Source organism: Schistocerca serialis, chromosome 1, assembly GCF_023864345.2.
Source record: "Schistocerca serialis cubense isolate TAMUIC-IGC-003099 chromosome 1, iqSchSeri2.2, whole genome shotgun sequence".
Taxonomy (NCBI): Eukaryota; Metazoa; Arthropoda; class Insecta; order Orthoptera; family Acrididae; genus Schistocerca; species Schistocerca serialis.
Genome location: NC_064638.1, coordinates 687,153,861 through 687,178,950, shown reverse-complemented (window position 1 = coordinate 687,178,950; position 25,090 = coordinate 687,153,861). Strand labels below are relative to the sequence as shown.

The 25,090-nt window shown below is 37.7% G+C and overlaps 1 protein-coding gene across 1 annotated transcript in view; it reads left to right on the top strand.

The window, feature by feature from the left end:
- LOC126425182 (uncharacterized) overlaps positions 1–25,090 on the top strand; it is a 289,759-nt gene that overhangs the window by 142,780 nt on the left and 121,889 nt on the right. Inside the window, exons 9-12 of the mRNA XM_050088170.1 lie at positions 73–176; positions 1,742–1,915; positions 13,167–13,367; positions 19,622–19,716. Coding sequence (XP_049944127.1) covers positions 73–176; positions 1,742–1,915; positions 13,167–13,367; positions 19,622–19,716 — 574 coding nt within the window. The remainder of the gene's footprint in view (positions 1–72; positions 177–1,741; positions 1,916–13,166; positions 13,368–19,621; positions 19,717–25,090) is intronic.

Below are 25,090 nucleotides of genomic sequence, written 5' to 3'. Positions count from 1 at the left end.
ACACTAGGATAAATAATATAAGTAAAATGACATACACTTAAAAAACACTTGCTTCAGTATTTATTGTTACAGTTGCAGGAGTACTGTTTGTATTTGTACACTGTGCTGAGGGCCTTGTGACTTGTGATACAGCAGAGTGCAACCCATACTGTACTATATTCAGTAACCGCAAAAAGGTAATGTACAAAGCATACTACATACTATGCAACCTTCAGAATTGTCTTCAACATGCATTTTTAACAAATAATGTTAAAGAAAATGACACTTCCTAATGTTCTGCGAAATTTTGCAGAACGTTAGGAAGTTATTTTCCTCATTGATATTATTTTCATTTCCTTTTTAATATTATTATCATATTCTGCCAAGCACTGATGGGAAATTAAGTTAAATAATGTTGCTGTAGGCATTTGCATATGTTGTGTAAATATTCTGAATTCACAGTTCACCCTTTCCTCTTTACCATAATGACTTCAAATTACTTTTAGGCAATATAAGAAACAATATATAAGGAAACTGAAATATATAACATCTGTTGCATGGAACAAAAGAAATCAAATCAGAATAAGATGGTTTTATTTTCTATACAAAATTATTGCCTTGTCTTAGCAGATGCTAGATTGTGAACACACATTTTTCAGCAGCTGAGACAAATATAATTGGCAAAGAATGTAAAATATGACAAGTAATAAAAATATTAATGGTAACGGAAAAAAGTAATGTCTTCTCTGCAGTCTGAACACTACAGCAGTTTAAAGAGGCAAGGTGGAGAGAATACATGTATCAAAATATTATTGGAAGTAGGGGAATCAGATGCTTTCAGTTTGTTGCATGACAAACGATAGTGTTAATTGAAAACAACACAATGTTCTTGCAGCAAGTAACTAACTGTTACTCTTGATAAATCTCAATAAAAGTAATCTCAATAATAATGAACAAGTGTAGCAGACAATGTCTTAGAAAGCAGCAGCTGTTTTTTTCTCCCAAAAAAGTTCACCTGATAATTTTACTATTGTATGTTACATTTACACTGTACAATCACAAATAGTAGGTCAATTAGCAGTTTAACAATTCAACTAGAGGAAATGATTATCTCTTTATTTCTTCAATTAATTCTATAAAAATTATGGTACATTAATGATGATTTAATTGTAAATCAACCTGACTGAAAATTAAGTAAACAGATACCAAAATTTTAATAAATATAGACACAAAAGGTACAATAAATAAATAATTACTATAGTCAACTTGAAATAATCATTTCCTACATCATTTACATTACTAATAAATAGTACTAAAATAAATCAGATCTGTGAAATATACTAACAAAATAAATTCACTAAAATTATTATTATTAAAATATTAAATAGACAAATAAACTCATTCACATCACATTCTGTACATACAGTATGAAAGTGAACCTTTAGAAAGCCATGAATTAAACAAATGGATACAGTTGCTCAGAATAAGTAACAATGAAGCAAAGTTCATAGTGGCACATTAGTAAGACAATTTGAAAATTTTAGAGGTTCTTGATTTGTATTTCTACACATAAAACCTTAAGCAGTAGCAGTATTTATTTTATCTTTTTTTCTGAGTGTCATAATTTATTTGCTGTTTAAAGTTTACTGTTCTGATCATTTGTAGTCACCCTTTTTAGACCAACATTGCTAGTATGTATATGATCGAATTGTGGTTCACAGTGAGTTGAACTAATACAAAGGTTTTGTGTTGTTGATTGTAGGTAAAGACTACTCATTATCTGAAAGGCACTGCAAATCCTCGATGGGAGTCACTGGCACAGTTTTTTGTGAATGATTATAGGCATGCTGCACTATCATTTGTTGTCTGTTCTTGGAGCCCACGGAAAATGGCAGATACTGATTTACTGGGATTAGCTACTCTTTCTCTCTCACAGGTATGTTAATTAGCTGTTACACCTAGACCTATGTCTGTGCTTTGGATATCAGTATTAACAATATGACAGAGTTAACTGTACTATTATTAAGTATTTTCCCATTACATTAAAAAATGAAGCCTGCAAAAACTGATGGTCTATATGAATCTGTATGAGACCTGTATTAATATTTTGCACTGGAGGAAAAAATTCCTATAATTCTTGAAATCTTGTTAAGTGTACTCACAACAACTAGGCTCCTAGGCTCTTCTATTGCTCATTGTTTCAGTGATTGTGTCACATGATTTATTGCACTTCTTCATGTAAGTTCCATGTTCTGTGTCAGTCCAACCTGATATGGAACTCATGCATTTACTTAATATCAATGTATAAATTATCAAAATTGATTACAAGAAATTCCTTTTGTAGACACAAACTCTTTCTTGGTACTCTGTGAATATACCAATGCCTGGAACTTCTGGTTCTAAACAAACCTTCACTTTTGTATTTGCATATAATGGTATCCTCAGATATTGGGTGTGTTGAGCACCTCTAACTTGAACTAATTGAGCCTTAAATGATATTTTTTTGTATTTTGTGAAGTGCATAATCTGTGATTTAGCTTTACTGTTAGAACCAGATGTTGGTTTTCAGATGTGGGAGTCTGGATGTCTGTGAATGTATCTTGTATAAGGCATTTCATAAAAGTGTGAGGTTGTAAAGTAAGAAAGATTTCATGGATGTTGTTGGCTGTACTATGGAAGTCCAGACTACATGAGGTGTAATGCTGCTGAAATAATAAATGTGTGGAAGACATCAAGGGTGGGGGCAGGGGGGGGGGCTGGATAAGGCATAAATCTGGCAATGGAACATAAAATGTACCATCAGTATGGAAGCATAAACACTTTAATATGTGTGATAGTGCTTTGTCTTTTCACTAGTCTCCTGTAGCTGTTGTGCTGGGGACTTTGTGCAAGCATTCTTTTGTGCATGATACCCCTGACCCCAAAGATACATCTGACTGCAGTGGAATAATCAATAGAGAGAGTGGCATACTCATTGGTAACAAGCAATCTTCTCTAAAGATTCTTATTTCAGCTTTGGCTCGGTAATGGTTAGATATGTGTGAGATTCTACAAAGGGAGATGACATCTTCCAGAGTTCACTTTACAGCATTTCATCAAGCAAGCATGTTACATAAAAAAGTTCAGGATACCTCAGATATCTTAGGTAATTCTAGCTGCTCTAAATTGTGTGTAATTTTGACAGTGGGTACTAAGTCATCCCTTAGTGTATTCAAGGAAACTTATTTCAATCTGGCAATGCTAACATGTTACAATGATTATAAAGATATGCCGATACACCAGGTTTGTGTCATCTATTAAAAAGATAAGTAATTTTCATCAGTGATTCAGTCATGACACTCATCTAGTAAGCAAGCAACTGAACCTTGGTCTAAGATGGTAGCTACACAGAATGTTATTCGTTAGGTATGTGACAAAGGCTTGGACAATTTGCTATTGTGGATGTGGTTGTTTCCAACATGTGCAGGTTTCACTAAATACTGCGAATGTAATATTTGTTTTTCTTTTAACCTTAGCAATGGGTACCTGATGAACTGTTGCTTTAATTACTGTGATACACACTTTTTTTGGAGTTACCAGAAATTCTGTAATAGATGGGTGCAGTACTCTGCATTTTGTAGAAGGATGTAATTGGTTTTTTCAACTTCCTATGTGTTATTGCACTTCCTCATAAATCATGACAAGCATTCTCCATATATATGCTGAATGGAGAAAAGATTGTAATCAAGGTATGATTATAGTACTGAGTATAACTGCCAGAATGTGTGATGTATAAAATTAAACTCAACCCAATCAGGTCATGAAGGCTCATTGGTGCTGACTGGCCACTGTATCATCCTCAGCCCACAGGCATCACTGGATGCAGATATGGAGGGGCATGTGGCCAGCACACTGCTCTCCCATCCGCATGTCAATTTACAAGACCATGTGCGATGTATGGGATCCTAATTTGTATCAGCAGCTCAACAGTACAGTCACATATTATAAAAGATCAATAGAAAAGAGAATTTAACATTCTGCAAGGAACAAAATTTATTAGAGCAAGGATTACACAACAGTAACTGCAATAACAGAGATACTCTCTCACAAAGATTTCATTGTCAGCCATATTTGTCATTCCCTGATATTCTCCCCACTGTTGTCATGTCCAGTGGGCTGACCAGCTTCATTCCATCTGCCAAAAAATACTCCCCTTAGTGACTGGTTTGTTAATGATGTCTGTGAATGTCTTACAACAATCCATGAAGGTACCCTCTTTTTTTGCATCCAAGTAAAGTGCAGATTTAGCCATCATGCCTTTCGCACCCTACATTCTCTATATCTTCAGTGCTGTAGTAGTCTTCTGTTGTATTGCATTCCAGACAAGATGACAAAAATCTCCTGAGATCTCAGTCCTTGCTGTAAGAAAGTTTGGTCCACTTCACCCTTGCATAATATTCAAAACTGCAACAAGATGACAAGAATTTGAACAAGAAATTAGCGCCTGTTTCTAAGGTGTCGTTCAGTAACCAGTAATTTGGCTAATAATATGGACCCTCGAAACTTGTCCATACTCTTCTTTCAATTCATTTATTAACAAAATGATATGATAAAGGATTTACAGTGACACAGTCTTTCAGCACATTTTCTAGTTTGTTTTACATGGTACACTTCGTTACATCTGCATGATGAATTGTGTACACTTTGTCAGCCCTTCGAATCCTAAATTACAAACTACTGTGCAAGGCAATTTAAAGCCTTTGTTTGCATAGAAGTTCAGGAAAGATGACACATGTGTTATATTTCCAGAATTATTCTGCAGACTGAGATATTAAATTCCCTTGCACAGTATTTACTTGCTGCAATTTTGCCTTGAAAATGATAGGATGGTCACCTGTCAAAATATTAGCAGTTGTCGATGATGTCACCCGCCTACATTCCTGTAAGTTATTTGAACATCATATACGGTATGCTAGAAACAGGCTCTTGAAGAGTAGTATAGAGAGCTGAAAATCTGATGTTTTGATATTGCTGTTATTTCAACAGTGGTTTTGCCTTCAATAAACTTGTTGATAGTCAAAAGTCCCTTGTGTTGAGAATATTATTAAAATTCCATGTACTTAATAGATGAAAACTTAACTTTTATATTGTGCTCAATGATTTTGCCAAGTCATTCTAGGACTAGAATACTTTTCTTGTAACATTGTATCCACCAATTATTTGATTATGTGTGGGGATTTTAATTTTGTCACTTGAAACTCAGGAAGTGACTGACAGTACCATCATACAATTCCATTACTGACGTGTGCTCATATTTGTTTAGTGTCTTTTTCTATCATTATTATGCCAAAATCTCAATAATCTGATAGAAATGAAAATAATGCACCACCTTGTTAAAGCACTCACAGTTATTTAGAGAATTTTGTTCAGGATAAATATCAGAGAAAAGGCAAAGACTTTTTATTCCAGGAGGTAAAGATTCATTTATCTATTGGAACAATATGTCACAAAATATGTTGTTCCTTCTTTTGCTTCCCTTTCATGGTACAAAAAGAATTGAGATGCCATCCAAGGACTGTAACAGAAACCACGAGAGTTGCTGACTTAGATTATTTCTGCAATGACATTTTTCTAGGGGCCTATGTCTTCTAAGCTAGGTGCCAGACTGGCAGGATTTCTACACACACTGTGTGTTGATCTGAGGCAAATGGATGGATGCCGTAAAACAAGTTACAAAAAATTCCACGTTTTCTCTAGTCAGTGATTCACATATGCTGATCTCAGAAGCAGGTGTCTCATGTGCACATACCACATCAGTTGTGAGTCACAGATTAAGCAACAAAATACTGCAATTGAGGTTGTTACTGTTAGTCTCTAAACTTCATTTGCTGTGCAAAAGTTTGCACATATTTGAAAACACACATTTCTGTTGTTATCTGTGTGATATTATTGCTAGCCTACTTTTTATCGGCCAGTTGTAAAGTAATGTGGCAGCTCAGCCTATGTTGTGGCAGGAATCCTGCAAATACATGGCCATTGGGTAAATGCATGTTGTAGTAGTTCAACAGTTCCTGGAAGAGAAGTTTCAGTGTAACTAGTATTTGTAATATGTAATATTGAGGTAGTGACTGGCACTTGAAGGAGGTTATGAATAGCTTTGTCAGTTCTGCTGTACACTGCTTATAGTTAATATAACAAAACATATTTGATTTGGACTGGATGCCGTATGATACAGTCATCTTTGCAACATATGTAGCACCATTTTATGTTATGCAATGGATGCAGGGTATGGTAGTTTGTATAGTGTGTGTATCTCACTATCAATTGTACAGGCATGTTATCAAAATCACCTGTGAAATTTAATGCTACAAATTCTTTAAAATTTTTAGTGCAGGCTTTTAATATATTGCAGATAAAGCACACACAGTGCAGTCAAGAATGTTGTGTTAACTGCCAGAATGTATCCGAAGCATTATTATTATCATTAAAAAATAAAAACTCTGCTTGGTGGGATGGTATACCCACTAAAGTAATTAAAACAGTGTGTGGCATAATAGCACCTCCCCTAACTAAAATATTCAACCAATCTTTGGAACAGGAATGCTTTCCCAATGTTTTGAAGTATGCCGAAGTCAGATCTCTGTTGAAGAAAGGGTCGAAACTATCAGCCTATTCCTATTCTTCCAGTCCTGTCGAAGTTTTAGATAAAGTAGCTGCAAACCAGATCAAAAACTTTGTTGTAAGAAATGGTGTTATTGTTAGTAACCAATTTGGATTTCAACCAGGAAAAAAATGCTCTGGATGCAGTGAATAACTTTATTAAAAAGATAGGAAAATCATTGGATCAGAGGAGTGAAGTTGCAGGAATCTGTGATCTCAAAAAAGCATTTGACTCTGTGAACCATGTCGTGCTTCCCCACACATTAGACAAATACGGGATTAGGGACAATGCTCTAAATTGACTTACATCACACTTACACAACAGAAAACAAAGAATAGCTATCACTGTAGATGCAGTGAATTACTATTCTAAATGGAGTACAGTATTATAAGGTGTGCCTCAGTTCTCCATTGCGGCCAATTGTGTTCCTATTCTACATAAATGGTTTACCCACAAATATAAATTCCCCGTCAGTTCTGTTTTCAGATGATACTTCTGTTTTAATTGAAGATGACGATGCAGGTAAAATTCTGAGCTCCATTGTAAGCACACACATGGGATACCTTAGAAAACTGTTTCCAGTTAAATGGATTGAAACTGAACGCTGCAAAAACCCTTATGGTACATTTCAAAGCCAAACATTCAAAATGTGTGAAACTTAAAATACAGCATAAGAATCAACCTATGAAAGAAGTTGACACGGTCAAATTCCTGGGACTAATTGTTGACAAGAACTTAAGCTGGAATACGCATATTGACTACCTATCAAATAAACCAAGCAGTTTTGCATTTGCAATGCAAATACTAGCAAATCCCATTGACTTAAGTACACAAAAAGTTGCTTATCATAGTTATTTTGAATCTGTCATTAGATATGGGATAACTTTCTGTGGAAGTTCAAGTAGTGTATCTCGAATACTGAAACTGCAAAAGAAAATTGTCTGATACATGTGTATTGCACAGCAAATGAAGTCTTGTTGCCCATTATTTCAGAAACTACAAGTCCTAACTCTTCCCTCTTCCCTCCATATACTTTTATAAAATTGTAATCTTCCTACACAGCAGACAAAAAGGAGAATCATTTTAATGATACATATAACACAAGAAATAAAAATAATTTTATGCAACCCATACACTTGTTGAAATTATATGCACAGACTCCACAATATATGGCAATAACAATACATAACAAGTTAATGGACAAAAACATATTTAATATGAAGCCATAAATTTTAAAAACGAGATTACAACAGATTCTGTGGGTGAAATGCTACTATTCAATAGAAGAATTCATTGAGGATGAAATGATGATTTGAGCAAGGGGTAATTAAGTGTCAGATTTTATTGTATATTAGATAACAAAATTGTGTTATGATTATGATGCTATTTGTTAACATCAAATTTTACCACATTTTGATGTGTCTCCTGTACCTGAATCAAATGATTTAGATTATGTGCATTATAAGACAAGTAAACCACAATTCACAATGGATTTATATAAACATCAAGCCTCCTTTTCTAGTTGCCAGTATTGTGGATGGATGCAGTTGTATGACTGTCCACCATGTCTACTTTCAGACACACTGGCAGAAGCAAAACCTACTTCTGTCACCAGCTCTGTTCATCAGTGCAATCCTGCTGGTGTTCTTTGCAGCCCTTCACCATGTTACTAAGTGATAGGATATTGAGTTCAGAAGAAGCAGGAAATTGGTGAGACACTGGAGATTAATTGGACACTGATTGATGACATTTTTACAGATAGTGCTCAGGCTGAAACAATTAATGTGCACGCAGTTGTTAATGAACTATCTGATCACGACACAGTTAAGGGAAATAAACAGTATGGAATCTTTACAGCCCAGACACACAAAGCAGTGAGGCTTATTAAAGAGAATAGGGTACAGTGTTTTAAGACTAAGTTATAAGATGTTGTATGGGATGAAGTATATACAGGAAGAAATACTAATATCAGAACCAATTTATTCCATGGTAAATTTGTGTCAATATTTGAAAGTTTCTTTCATAAGAAGTTTTCCAGAAGATAACTAAAAAAAGAAGTAAGTCGTAGGTAAGTATGGGAATTTAAATCTCTTGTAAGAGGAAGGCCAAAGTAAGTCAAGATCTGACATTACTTTCATACTACAAAAAATGCTGTAGTATTTTAAGGAAATGCCCAGAAGTATACACATTCCGAAATAAATAATGCAGAAAACAAGATTAAAATTCTATGGGATATTGTCAAATGGGAGACAGGACACCCAGACTGTGTACAAGATACCATGACAATTAAACCAAATGATAATGCTGTGACTGATAATTCACAATAATTCACAAGTTGCAGGTACTTCTAGAAATCACTTTTTGAATGCAGCAGCACAAATAGGATTAAATAATTCAGTTGAAAAGCAGGAGAATATATAAAAAAAAGTCATTCCACAGAACTTCAAGCAATTAGAAGTGACACCAACATCCTTCACTGAAATTAACAGAATTGTAAAAAGTCTAAAAAACAAAAGCTCATGTGGTGTTGATGGAATTTCAAACATAATTCTGAAAAGTTGTTATAGCTTAATAAGTAATGCCCATAGTGACATATGTAATGCATCACTGGCACAAGGAATTTCCCACACAGGTTAAAATGTGCAAATGTGCAATTAATAAGAAAAGTGACAAGACAGACGTAAATAGTTATTGTCCAGTTTCCTTACTAATATGTATTTCCAAAATATTTGAAAAAAATAACGTACTCATGAATAGTCTCATACATAAGTAGAAATAACTTAGCCTATTGAATTTTGGATTCCAGAATGGCTGTTCAACCGAGAGTTGTATTTATACAATACTCATCAAATGTTACAAATTTTACAAGTCTTAAATAATAAAATGTTTGACTGTGTACATCATGTTAGTCAAGTTTTATGAAACTGGTGTGTTTACACTCAGCTGTATTGAATCATTTTTAAAAACAGAATCCCAAAAGTTGTACTGAATAATTCAAACAGTGAAACTTCCTGGCAGATTAAAATTGTGTGCCAGGCTAAGACTTGAACTCGAGACTTCTGCTGTTCGCAGGCAAGTGCTCTACCTACTGAGCTACCCAAGCACGACTCACGCCCCATCCTCACAGTTTTACTTCTGCCAGTACCTCATCTCCTATTTCAGTCTGAAATTCAAACAGTATTTGAAGGGTAGAAAATTTTAGTGACCAGAAAGAAATCACATAAGGAGTTCCACAGGGCTCAGTTTTGGGTCTACTCTTCTTCCTAAAATGTGTGAAAGACCTTCGACTTAACAATCAATGAGCAAAATTGCTACTTTTGTTTTGCAGACAATACTAGTATTATAAAAAAAAATCAGAGAGAAAGCATTGTCAGAGATGGTAAATGATATCTTCCAAAGAATTATAAAGTTGTTCTCAGAAAATTGACTCTCCCTAAATTTTGGAAAAATGCACAGTGTATTCAGTTCTTTACAACAAATACAGTTATACCAACAATTGATATAGCCCGTGAGCAGGAGCCAGTAAATAGGGTTGAATGATCCAAATTTTTGGGTCAACTTAATTGATGGAAACTTCAAGTAGGAGGAGCATATTATTGATCTTCTTAAACAATAAACTTCAGCTTGTTTTGCTGTTTGTGTAATTGCTAGTCTTGCAAACAAATTAATTAACCTTCTGACATATTTAACATCTTTCCATTTAATAATGTTGTGTGGAATAATTTTCTGAGATAGTGCACCTTTCAGAAAGGAGGTATTTATTGCACAAAAGTGAGCAATAAGAATAATATGTGCTACTCACCCACTGAGCTTATATATGTGTATAATTGCTAATGAAATTCATCATAAATAATTCAATACATTTCGAGAAGAACGGTGAAGTCCATATCTACAGCACTAGAGAGAAATATGACCTTTATTATCCATTATTAAAGGAGTTCAGTATGCAGCAACAAAAATTTTTTACCATTTACTCAATACAATATCTGACAGATAGCAAAACATGTTTTAAATTTAACTTAAAGTCATTTCTCCCAGACAATTTATTCTATTCAGTTGGCATGTTTGTATTTAAAAACTAGTAGCCAGTGAGAAATCATATATTTGTAAAAAAAAAGTATTCATTAATGTTAACACTAATCATGTGTACATATCCTGTAAACTGACTCATTCTACATCATTTCAATAAAAGCAGCATTCAAATGATATGTGGAACATATAACTAACTATGATTCTAGAGAATATATTCTCTCTTCCCGTTACCCACCAGACCTCAACCTCCGCTAATTCCAAGTTACAGCATCTTTGTTTTTTTTATATATGATTCTAGAGATATAGAGATGCTATTGGATACTTTTAATTTATTATTAGTTATCAACTGCCATACTCACAATTGTAATAGCCATACAGATAATGTATTTACACAGCAAGATGAAGTTAAAATACAGGTGTCTTTGTGGTTAATAGATTTTCAGGCCGTGATAAGTGTATTCATGTTGTGGAACTTAGTTGCATGAACACTAAGACAATTTGAAAAAAAAAGTCCTGGTAAATATTAACATTCATTTCTGAGCTCATTTGTGTAAAAAATCAACAGATGATTTGTTATTTTTATCACGATAACATCTGAAGTCACTGACTAAACTGTTTTCTGTAAATTATGAATCTAAAACATGTAATCCCTAGCAGGAAATGTGTAACATTGGTGATTGAAAACTCAGTCAGTACTTGATGCACTATTTAAAAAAGTACTAAGAATTTTTGCATTTTAGGCTCCATGTTGGTTAATCACAACCTGTTATTCATGTAATAAGCACTACTGCCTTGGATCCAAACTTCAATCAGTTTTGCTTTAGTTATTGAACAAATGTTTCAATGGAGGAAATAAAACTGTAGTGCTTTATTTATTTATTTATTCATTTATTTAGGGCGGCATTGCATTGAGGAAATATCCTCAATGTTTGGAGGAGACTGTACATACCATATTTTATGTGTCACTTAAGAATATCTTGTTATGTAGGAAGACTAGTGTGGTGTGATGGATGCCACTGGAATCGATGACTGTGTATCTCACATCATTCTGCAAGATGACAGTAAAATAAAGGGTTTCTTTGTGGGCACCACATTTATTGACTAAGGATCATACAGCATTCATAGGTGGGATGTAAAAGAACACCAAAAATTCAAAACTGGCTCACCTTGCCCTCACGAACGGTGAAACCTAGGCTTCTTACCACAAAGCACCACCTAAATTATAAAGCAAGAAGTGAGTGCTCCCATGAAATGACTTTATAGACTCGACCATAGGTAAAGAAAGTGGCATACTTTGTGTCACTTTGTTTCATTGTTAGAATAGGAGGAATGCAGTCAGGTAATGAAGGCTTTGGTGGAAAGTTCATTGTGTAACATTTTTTTCGTTGTGATGTCTGCAACTTGATATGTCATCTTTACAGTGAGTGGCAATGTATCCTTTTCATAATATTGTTTAATCTTACTTACAGACTTTAGAGTACCATTATTAAGAGAAGAATCTAGGAATGTAAAACTGCTCCTTATCTGTAGTGTATGCAAAGACACGATTAGACTTATTACAGTACATGTCTTGAAGACATCTAAGCAGTCATTCATTATGCACTCTGTATGTGAATGGAATGGGGAAGAAACCCTAATATTGGTTTCTGGAGAATGGATGTAGATGTATTTTTTCAGTTGTGGTTTTTATGTTGTTCCCACAAGTGAAAATTTTGCTGAGAGGACAACAGCTTCCTAAGAATGAAGAGCTCCTGCAGATGCAGACTGATTACAGTTGCCAGATATCAATTAGAAAACATTGATTTGATGAGTGCTTGAAGGTGTCAATAGAGGAACTGAGTGTAACAGAATAATGACTGTTAGAATTTTGCCTTCTAAAAGTAAGTATTGGCCAACTATGAAACCCAGCACTTTTATAACTGTATACTCAAAATATATGGCCGCAGTGATCTAGCAAGTAGAGCACTAGACTCAAGACTCCAGCCATAGAGGCCCTGGGTTGCGTCCCGAATAGGGGTGAGGAATTTTCCTTGTTACAGTTCCTCCAGGATGTCCCTGAGTCCACTCAGCATGTTATCAAATGAGTATCAAAGATCTTTCCTGAGGACAAAAGGCAGCTGGGATAATGGGCCCAGCATTCTCCCCCTTCTAGTGCCCCAATGAAGAAAGGCTGTACTCTACCTGCAGTCATGCCAAAGGCCCAGTCACAGGCTTGTACCACAGACAGTATCTTTGTATTCAACATATCTTGCTTGATGTTGAAGCAGAACAATAAAAATTAAAATTTGCAAGGGCTAAAGTAAGTTAATTGGAATCATCATGAGATTGAAAGTGACAAGGTACCCTTAATGTATGATTAATAATTCTTTTAAGTGTTTTGGCTTCCATTGTTCTATTATGTACTCTGAGAACCATCTTGCTAAACAAAGGTTTTTTAATATCTGTACTAAGTAAGAACTATTCTCTTCTTACACTAATAAATTTTGGAATTTTTCATTGTCTTTAATCTTTTCAGGGCGATACCTGGGTCGTACAGAAGGCATTACCATTGTCTGGAAACTTGGCTGGTGGTCAAGTGCTGGTGTCAGTTGTCTTTTGGCCTGTTCCTTCAGTGGCTCAACAAGATCCTCTCTCTACAGAAATACAAGCTGATGAAGATGATGCAATAAGTGATGGCCATGGAAAGAGAAATAGCAATTCTTGGATGCAACAGGCAGTAAGTAATAAGAAAAGATATGTCAAAACTGGATGCCAGATCAGGACTCATCAAAAATATCTAGCAGCTCTCATGGATCCACACAGAATTCAAATGTATGATTAATATAAAGTGACAATGGGAAGGATATGACTGAAATATGCTTTCAAATGCAGAAACAGCTGTGGAAATATCTGACAGCACAATATGATATATGTTCAGTTTGTAGCTGTATATTATTCTATCAGCATTTGAAAGATCAAGTGTGGTTTATGTTCCCATAGCCTTAAAATGGGAAAGATTTGAATATCCAGTCAGTTTCCATAAATCTGTGACAGCATAGCAAACAATTTCACATTATCTGCAGATGATTTCATTTCCAGGCACAATTGTGGGAAAAATTTCATATGTGCATATTTACAGAGCTGTTAGTTCTTTTATCCTGTGCTTAGCGATTATCTGTAGCATAAGTAGTCCATTATGCAGAGTGAAGTAGGCAGCACGCATTGGTTAATATTCATGGGAAAACATCTTCTGAACAGGATGCGGCTGTTAAAGATAAGCAGACTCAGAAATGGAACTTATGGACTTCCATCAAAGGGTCAGTAACAGGTAACTTAAATTCTTTCAGGAATATCTCAAAAGATTGACCTTCTGAAGTTAGTACAGAAGATGTAAAGAAAGTTCTTAACTTTTCAGTAAAAACCATGTGTTCTATAGTGGTAGAATAACCAAGACATCAATTTCACAAAAGCAATCATGGAAAGCACTGTAAGAGTAACATACATATTCCTAAATATACAGATGAGTGCTGGTGAATGATCAAGGACCATGTCAGTAATTTTTCCAGGTGAGAAAGCCACTATAGCAGGGAATAACGTGAAAAGAGAATATCAGAGATGACACTTAAATCACATACTTCATTACAATCAGTTACGTCCCATGCGGAAATGAATGATAGTGTAATGACTTCGCTAATGAGACTATTCTGTTAAATAAATCAGCTAGTGCCTTGATGAGACAAGTGAAGACAATAAAGATTAAATTAAATATAGAAAAGACATTACCATTAAAAGAATCTTCTCCAGTATTGTCTTAGACTTCCTCTCCATGCTAGGTACCACGTAACTCTGAAATATAAAATGTGAAGAGAATTTATAACATGCAACCTGAATTTATAGTTGGGGTGTTACTGATTGAACATTGAGAAAAGTAGGAATTTTATATTGGAAAAAAAATGTTTTTTGGGTGTTTTTGATTTTAAAAAATCTTCAATTACTCATTAAAACAAAATAGTATTTGCCCACAATACAATCTATGTGATTATTTTGCTTAGGTGTATAAAATACTGTTGTCATTATGAAATTGCTTTGTTGCTTGGTTTGGTTTAACACGGTGCAGTAGAGCTTAAGTCATTAGTGGTCCTTGGTGGATATTGCAGATGCAGCCTCCAGTGCAGAAGATAAAATATTGATCTTTTGTGGTGTTTGCTCAAGCCTTTATACAATCTGTGACTCGAACCTTTATGTAATCTGTGCACAATGCTGCATAGAAAGGGCAGTTGTGCCATATCAGTATTATTTAGCTGCTGACAGTGTTCTCAAAGGTAAGCAGGGAACTAGCCAGTTCGTGCACCATATGTGAAACTTGTGAAATGTTGTTGGTCATTGGTATCTTGTTCATGAAGCTTGGATGTCAAAATAAATAGGCATCAGATCCCTAAGACTAGTCACATCTGTAAAGCCAAGATAGGAAAGGCAACTCTTTCCTATAACAAACTGGTGGGTGTCACATATAAAGCAGTATTTAATCTGGCTTTTGTGCTCTTGCCCTTTCTCTAGTAGAAGTACACACATTCACACACATAACCATACAGATATCTAAATACACATTCCTATGGCTACAGTGAGACTGACTGTTGGTTATCGATAGCAGTTGTCTTGTCAGATTGAGATGGGGAGGGGTTAGGGAAGGACGCACAAGTTGATGATAGGGTAGTGGGATAGTGTGAGGCAGGTCTTTTGACAGATGACTCAGCAGCTGCATAACATGATGAAAGGTAACCAGCTACAATGGGGTGGCCGGGATGATTGGGTTTGTGAATTTTAGGAAGTAGGTAGAAGGTAGGGGTGTGGGGTGTTGGAGGGGTCAGTAGGTTGATGGAATCAGGTGAAAGGCTTTTCAGGGGGCCTAAGATTCTGAGGATTCCTTGAAGCTCCGCCTGGACATCAGGAATGGGATTACCTTGGCAAACTTTGTATGTAGTATTGTCTGAAAGCTGACGCAGTCCCTCAGCCACATACTCCCAACGGTCAAGTACCACGGTCGTGGAACCCTTGTCCGCCGGAAGAATGACGATGGATCGGTCAGGCTTCAGATCACGGATAGCCTGGGCTTCAGCTGTGGTGATGTTGGGAGTAGGATTAAGGTTTTTCAAGAAGGGTGAGAGGCAAGGCTGGAAGTGAGAAATTCCTGGATGGTTTGGAGAGGATGATTTTGAGGAAGAGGAGGTGGGTCCCGCTGTGAAGGAGGACGGAACTGTTCCAGGCAGGGTTCAATTTGGATAGTGTCTTGGGGAGTTGGATCATTAGGAGTAGGATTAGGATTATTTTTCTTCGTGGCAAAGTGACATTTCCAGCAGAGAGTACGAGTGTAGGACAGTAAATCTTTGACGAGGGCTGTTTGGTTGAATCTGGGAGTAGGGCTGAAGGTGAGGCCTTTGGATAGGACAGAGGTTTCGGATTGGGAGAGAGGTTTGGAGGCTCCTACCTTTGTAACTGGCCCTGGTGTAAAGCCTGTCCCATGCACCCTCCCACCACCACCTATTCCAGTCCCGTAACCCGGAAGGTGTACACGAACAAAGGCAGAGCCACGTGTGAAAGCACCCTCGTGATTTACCAACTGACCTGCCTACACTGTGAAGCTTTCTATGTGGGAATGACCAGCAACAAACTGTCCATTCGGATGAATGGACACAGGCAGACAGTGTTTGTTGGTAATGAGGATCACCCTGTGGCTAAACATGCCTTGGTGCATGGCCAGCACATCTTGCACAGTGTTACACCGTCCGGGTTATCTGCATACTTCCCACTAGCACCAACCTATCAGAACTCTGGAGATGGGAACTTGCCCTTGAATATATCATCTCTTCCCGTTACCCACCAGGCCTCAACCTCCACTAATTTCAAGTTGCCGCCACTCATACCTCACCTGTCATTCAACAACATCTTAGCCTCTGTACTTCCGTCTCGACTGACATCTCTGCCCAAACTCTTTGCCTTTATATATGTCTGCTTGTGGCTGTATATTTGCGGATGGATATGTGTGTGTGTGTGCGAGCGAGTGTATACCTGTCCTTTTTCCCCCTAAGGTAAGTCTTTCAGCTCCCGGGATTGGAATGACTCCTTACCCTCTCCCTTAAAACCCACATCTTTTCGTCTTTCCCTCTCCTTCCCTCTTTCCTGATGAAGCAACTGTGGGTTGCAAAAGCTTGAATTTTGTGTGTGTGTTTGTGTTTGTTAGTGCCTCTATCAATATACCAATGCTTTCATTTGGTAAGTTACATCATCTTTGTTTTTAGATATATTTTTCCCACGTGGAATATTTCCCTCTATCAGAGGTGTTGTAGCCAGTGTTCTACATAGACACTGATTCTTTAGTGAGCATGGTACATTTTTTAACTTCTTTTATGTTTTAATACATATTAAAATAATGCATGTTCTTTAAAGATTGTCAGCTTCACATTAACTGAACGGAAATTTTCTATTATTTTCATAGATCGGAAGAAGTTGTTAGCCAATTGGAACTTGTAATCAGCAAGTTGTAAGCTGCTCTCTTAGATGTATGACAAGACAACCTATCACTGTGTTAGCTGAAGCAATAAGGAAGGATTAGGTATGAGCTCACAATTGTAAAACAGCAGTGGAATAGTGCGAGACAGTGTTATTTGTGGTTGGCGAACTTTATACGTAGGCCTGTCCATCTGAGGGTTAAAATTTTTAATATATACAGATCATTGTACTTTCTTCACCCACTGATGTTTGGTCTTACAAAATGATCTTTATGTTCTAACATGTCATGAGAATACTTCATTTCATATTACCTAGTAGAATCAGTGTGTCTGCGAAAACAACTTTCCCTAGGAAAAAATCTAATGGTGTCAAATCTGCTGAATGGACCAGTTAAGGAGCAAGTACCTTTCACCCAGACAACTGATTTGGAAACAATCATTGAAGACAAGATCTAGTAGATGTTCACTATGCACTAAACACCCATTGTGCTGATACATGTTGCTCCTAGTGGGTGGAAATATGGACAGTTGTTGGCTCCATTCAACTGCGTGGTTCTGAGGCTTTGATGTTTGTTTTCTGTATTGTATACTGATTGCATTGTATCTTACTTGTCAGTTACTTTGTGGTAGCTCAAGAAGGAAGTTATGTGAGAAGTGGTATTTACCAATGCTGAAAAAGCAGACTTATTAATGGTGTATGGAGGATTTAGAAAGCATGCTGTTCCTTCTCATGTTCTGCACATGGAGCTTGCGTGGGTACACATTATGAAGAATCATTGATTCACAATCTTAGCACTCTGCAGTCAGTTCCACTCCTTCTTGCATGAAATTGTCATGGAGTCTCTGTTGTTGCTAAATGGGTGCCTAAGCAACTGTCTCCAGAACACAAAACAAACCACTTGGGGGCAGCTTTGGTTAGTCTGCAGCGTTAGCATGATGACAGTGACAAGCTTCTGACTGCATCATCACAGACAATGAGACATGGGTTGCTTACAATAACCCAGAAACCAAGCAGCAGTCAATCCATTGGCGTCACATTGGCTGTCCTGCAAAATGAAATTCGAGCAGACTTTTTCAGTGTGGAAAGTGTTGTGTTCAGTATTATGGGACAGATGGGGGACTTCTCTTCATCGAATTCCTGACTAGATGTGAGACAGTTAATGTTAAGCATTACTGCAAAACAATGTGGAAATTGAAAATTCGTGGCAGACTGAAACTGTGTGCCGTACCAAGACTCAAACTCGGGACCTTTGCCTTTCGAGTCTTGGTCCGGCACACTGTTTTTATCTGCCAGGAAGTTTCATATCAGCACACACACTGTTGCAGAGTGAAAATTTCATTCTGGAATCTGGAAATTGCAACAGACTATTCAGAACAAGCAGTGTAGTATGATTAGTGCTGGTGTTGTCTTGCTGCATGGTAACACTTTGCTACACATGGTTCAACACAACAGAGCTCCTGCAGATGTTCGGCTGGGAAGTGTTTGATTATCCTTTCTAGAGCCTGGACCTCTCTCCCAGTGATATCCCACTGTTCTGAAACCCCAAGAAATTCCTGCCTGTTCAGATTCAGCATTTTCAGATGGACAGAGAGATAGAAACGATTGTTACACATTGGTTCCAACCCCAGGTTGTAGACTTCTGAAACACAGGGATACAAAAGTTGGTCCCATGGTATGACAAATGTCTGGATACTAGTGGTGAATATGTTGAATAATATCTCAACACTTCTTGTTTCTGTCCTGATAAATCTTTCAATTAAATTGTGTTTTGTTTACTGTTGATGGCCCCAGGGCGACTCACTTTGTGGAAGCACCTGGTACTGACAAAGACACAATCATATGGAATACCTTCACAAATATATGTTGAGGAATATTTATTTAATAGAACCCAGTATATTGTAGTGGGTGGAAATGATGATCCTGTTCTAAGGGAAATATTGTTATTAGATGGTGGTAAGGAATTCCAGAAATAGTTCTACAATATTTCTGTTTGATGTAATGAATGACAGCAGTCTTTACATGTGCAAAAACGTGAGATGAAGCCTGTTACAAAGAGAAAGTCCTGTAAAATATTTGATTGCAAGATTAGTGGTGAACTTTTAAACTATGTCACATTATATAAGTATTTAGGACTAACACAAAGAAATGATATGAAATGTAACAATCACATGAAATCAGTATTAAGTAAAGCAAATGGAAGCCTCAACTTCATTCGTCTGTGTCTGGGGAAATGCAATGAATCTGTAAAGGAAATCATGTACAAAACCCTACTGTGACCAATTATACAGTTTTGTTCCAGTATTTGGAGTCCTTACAGGCAACAAACATCAAATGAATCCAGAAAAAAAATCGAGGTTCATAATAGGTTGACATGCATTTATGGAAAAAATAAAAGTCTTTAGATTGTGGTGTAGAGAAGAGTTACAGCATGTCGTTTTCATGCTTACATTTATGCACACTTATTCTCTCTCTCTTTTTTTTCAGAAAATGCTGTTGACTCACAGAGAGCAAGAAGGACCTTCCGATATCAGCAGTCTTCTCAGTCATGGATTAGGCCTGATGGAAGTCAACATCATCAGGTGCACCCTAATTTTCATAAAATTTGTTCAAGTATTTTGATACAGTACAATTCCCAATATAAATCCAAATGAAAATTCCTACCAGATTAAAACTATGTGCCAGAACTGGGACTCAAACCTGAGATCTTTGCCTTTCATTCGCAAGTACTCTTCTGACTGAGATATCCAAACTTGACACACAACCCTCCCTCATAGCTCCACTCCCACCAGTACCTCTTCTCCCACATTCCAAATTCACAGATGTTCTACTGCATATCACTAAGGAAAAGCACTTCTGGAAGAAGAGATATTGCACAGAAATGCCTGCAAGATTGTCTCTATGTTGTGAAGTTTGGAAGGTAGAAATTGAGATACTGACTGAAGTGCTGCTGTAAGGCTTGGTTGTGAGTTGTGCTTGGTGAAATGCTTCACTTTACAGTTCTTGACTACTAAATTGATTGATATTCAATTAAAATTGCAATTTACATCAAAATAAGTTAAGTGAAAACGAGGAGATAAATGTTATGTTTTGGATAGTTGCTCTCAATGAAAGTTCATTGTAATTATTTTATTAGACTATGATGCTTGATTTGTTTATTTGTTTTGTATATAGTTTAACCAACAATCTTATGATTTATCTTCAATTTCCATTTTTGATAAGCATATCATTTTATTTACTGTTTCTTATTGTATCAGATGTCATTGAATTCAATAAAACTCCAACTTCCGACTTATTACATCTGTGCTCATACAGCATCATACTTCAGCTTGTCCTTGCACCACATCTGCTTGTACAGTACAACTCTTGCCAAAACTCTTAACGCAATGCTGTTGAAACATATAATTAGTGAGCAAAGATAATTCAGCACAGTAATTTACATGAACTGTTGTAATAATTTGAATTTATAGAAATTATTTCGTAAAATGGAATTGTTATTGGAAACATTATAGTTTTGTGTGATTAGGAAAAATAAATTTAAAGGATTTTTAATAGTGGTTTTTGGATATGACAAGATCTCATGCATAATCTTTTCTTTTTATTATTTTTACATACAAACATTATTTCAAAAGAAAATCCATAATGATTTTACGTACAAAATTAACAGAGGTAACCGACTGAAATCATGTTGCAACATAAATTGAAGGAGCCAACACCTGATAAACTCCCATACCTCAAAATTAATACCTATGATAGCTTGTTTGGCATACTACTTGCAGACAAAAAGCAAAGGTCGCAGCCTTGAGTCCCAGTCCAGTACACAGTTTTAATCTGCAGGAAGCTCAGATGAGTGCACACTCAATTCGAGAGTGATAATGCATTCTGGTAAATCTGAATGATCTACTAATTCCATGTCTTATACAGTTCACTAACTAATGACATCTTGAAGGACTCAACTGCTTTTTCTCAAGGATCTCAGATATTTCTTCTGGTAACTTTTATGTTAACTACTCTCTCTATCTCCCCACCCCCACCCCTCCTTTTTCTAACAAGACTAACTACAGACGAACTTGATACAGAATCTTTGCTGTTTAATGGTGTTTCATGGTTTCATGAAATATTAGCTTAGGCAGAACTTGGGAATCAAGAAGAGCTGTTTCACTTCTTACTTGCTGATGACTAAATCTTGACATTAAACAGTGAGCATGAACTCAATTTCCTAAATTTACAAATTTAATGTAATTGATCAGTCAAATGTTGAGTGGTGACCTTCCATTTGATAAAAGTATAGCCTTCATGTGTTAATGCCAGTGTCAGTAATTTTACCACATTAGAAACTGCAACTACTTGAGATAACAAAATTTTAAAATTTTTATTACATATTATTTCATATGTATTCAGTATTTAATAACAAGTGCAAGACTTCTCTTTGCTATAAAATTTTCAACTTGTAAGTTTAGCAATAATTTCATTACCTAATAAGTAGAATAAATTAATGCATTGTTAATTTTATCTGAGCATTTTATTATTATAAATTCATACAGCTTTTAACATTCCTGAAGACTGTAATGCAGAGAAGAGTTGTCAGTCAGTAAGGAATGAAGTATATGCACTTTAGAAATTAATACACATTCATTCCTTCAATTGATTATGATTAATATTAATATCTAGCATTATTTAAAAATGTGAGGTATTGTAAGTTTAGTGACCTGTTAATCAGTTTCCTTAGGAGTGTTCCTGTGTGTCTAAACTCTTATTGCAGTTGCTAAGAATTTTGAATGAACTTAAAATAACTTCACACAATACCTGTGAAACAGATTTTCATTTCCTGTTATTTTCTGTGTCTGTATCGGTGATGATCAGCTGTTAAATAGTAAGCTTCATACTGGTATGATGACGGATCAGTAAACTTACATAGACTTAATGACAACTAACAGAATTTAACAAGTTGCAATAACATTTTGTCCATACTCAGTAACTGCTCAAAAGGGAATTTAAAAAAGTGACTGTATACAGTGTTAATACTGAATTTCAGTTCATAAATAACAAAATTTGTGACATGGGATGGACTGACCTGAGCTGACATGGAACTTAATTTAATGGCAGCTAAACATGGTTTGACAATATATGTCTGACTATCCTGTACTGTAACTTGCCATATATTGACGGTGGCTTTGTGCTCAGTGTCTATGTAAACACTGTTTCTACAAATAGGTTGAATAGAAAATTATTATATTTAAAAAAATAAAATAAGACAGGAAAAGTAGAGTATACTAATACACATTAGGCAGTAAATTAATTTGATTTAAAATTGGCTAAGTGTCCTGTACTGATATAATTAATAACTTCTGTTTTATGATGTGAAAATTTTGAACATGTACCTGTAGTCCTGGGATTTAGAAAAGCCTACCAACATTTTCTGGAAATTTAAATTTTCTGAATAAAATATTTCATTAACTGACATGTTATTCTGGTAAAATTATACATTTTTGGAATCAGAAAAATCAGTTCTGCAAAACTATGATAATAAATTCATGAAACAAATACACTCTTGAGATCCACACATTGCAGTAATCTTACAATGAAATAAATTTTGACTAGAGATAACTTTTGAAATAAATAAAAAACACAATTCGGTGGCGAGTATACAACTGAGCGGCGAATACAGAACTGTCCTAGCGCTCGCGACTCCAGCGCTTAAGAACCCAGAAGCCAGCGGTGGCGCGCGCAGATTTGCGGCGATTTCCTGTCTCGCTGGCACTGCTTATGCGGACGGCGTCCGGACTTTGATGCTGCCAACCTTTTGGCAGCGGGCTCGGGTGGCATTACTGGCTAGGATATAACACTCCTCCCCCCCAAATCGCCGCACCATCGTTGAATAATGACGTGGCGAGCGTCGACGGCGGGGGAGGGGTCTGGCCGCAGGCGAAGCAGAAGAGACCAGGGCGGAGACTGTTGTCGGTGGCAGTCCCCGGTCCGCACCCCAGCATTGGCTGCGTGGAGCCTCGGGAAACACTGACTGAAAACCGAGGTCAGGGTGCATGCCTGTGACCACGGGCGCAGCTTCTGGTACTGGACGCGACGAGGCGTCAGGACCCATGAAGAGAGGCAGCATCTCCTGACTCTGCGTCGACGGCTGCTGAGTGGGCGCCGGACAAGGTGCTGCGGGGTCAGACTCCTTGGGGGTGCCCAAGGAAAGCGGCTGCAGGACAGGCTGCACAGCCACCGCTTGGGAAGGCGGCCCGGCTGAGGGGTCGACGTCCATCAGCTCCGAAGGCGCTGGCGACTGAAGAGGGACCGCAGGCGCCGGAGCGACCACCTGGGGCGCTCCCGGATGAAGCTGCGTGGGAGGCATCAACGGGACGGGCTGTCGGCGTGGTAGCGGCGACGGCTGCTGCTGCTGCCCTGGGGGCGGCAGCGAAGTCGGAAGGCGCGGCTGGAACCCGCCGCGGACCAAATCTGTGGACAAAGAACGAGCGGCAGAATCCGCGTGGCCAGCACGGCGCAACTGGTTCTGATGCCTCCTGTGCACCCCAGTAGCACCTTGAACAGTATAAAAACCGCGACCCTGGACACTTATCATGGTACCATGTTCCCAACGACGGCGACCGTGATAAACTCTGAAAAAAACGGCGTCGTTGCGCTGAAAACGCGTGCGATGCTCAGAAGCGGCGGGCCGATCCGGGGGGTGCAACAACCGTAGGAGGGTGCGATGACGACGGCCGTGGAGAAGCTCCGCAGGTGAAGGGCCGTCGCGTGGCGTGGTCCGGTACGACGACAGGAACGTGATGAGGGCCTGTTGACGAGAGTGCGTAGCACAAAGGCGGTCCATATGATCCTTGAATGTACGTACAAAACGTTCCGCTGCACCATTCGATTGAGGGTGGAACGGCGGAGTAAGAACATGGCGAATGCCATTGGCAGAACAAAAACTTTCAAATTCAGCAGAGGTAAATTGTGGACCATTGTCAGACACTAAAACTTCTGGAAGACCCTCAATACAAAAAATGGAAGTCAACGCCTGTATAGTTTGTGCAGACGTTGTAGACTGCATGGGCACAACAAACGGGAAATTACTAAATGCATCTATCACGATGAGCCAACGAGAATTCCAATATGGACCAGCGAAATCAATATGTACTCGCTGCCAGGGACCGGCAGGGCGTGCCCACTCAAAATAGCGTTGAGGTGGAGCAGCTTGGTGTTCGGCACATGTCGAACAATCTGTAGACATCTGCGTAATCTGCTTATCAATGCCGATCCATGTACAATGACGGCGGGCAAGCTGCTTGGTGCGGACCACTCCCCAATGACCTTGATGCAACAAGTCGAGGACCTTGGATTGGAGCACTTGGGGAACCACTACACGAAGCTGATCATTCTCGGTGCGTAACAGCAAAACTCCGTGCGAAACAGACAACAGATGACGTTGCGGATAATAGCGACGAACCACAGTATCCGATATGTCCTTTGCCTTGGACGGCCAACCACATTGAACAAAACGTAATAGTAAACTCAGATGAGGATCCGTAGCTGTCTCACGTGCCACCTGACGATAATCAATCAGAAAATCCCGGAGGGATTGATGCTCATCGGCGTCAATCTGATGGCGAGAGTCGGCAGAGGAATCGAAGACATCATCCGCAGCAATCGGAAATCTAGAAAGCGCGTCAGCGTTTGCATGCTGAGCTGTAGGGCGATACAGTATCTCATACTGGTATTGTGATAACAAAAGAGCCCAACGTTGTAGTCTCTGAGCTGTCCGCTGAGGAACTGGTTTAGACGGATGAAACAGTGACGTCAGGGGCTTGTGATCTGTTACTAAATAGAATGGTCTACCATAGAGGTAGTGATGGAATTTTGTGACACCGAACACAATAGCCAACACTTCCTTGTCCAATTGGCTATAATTACACTGAGCTTTGTTTAGCAATTTAGATGCGAACGCAATAGGAC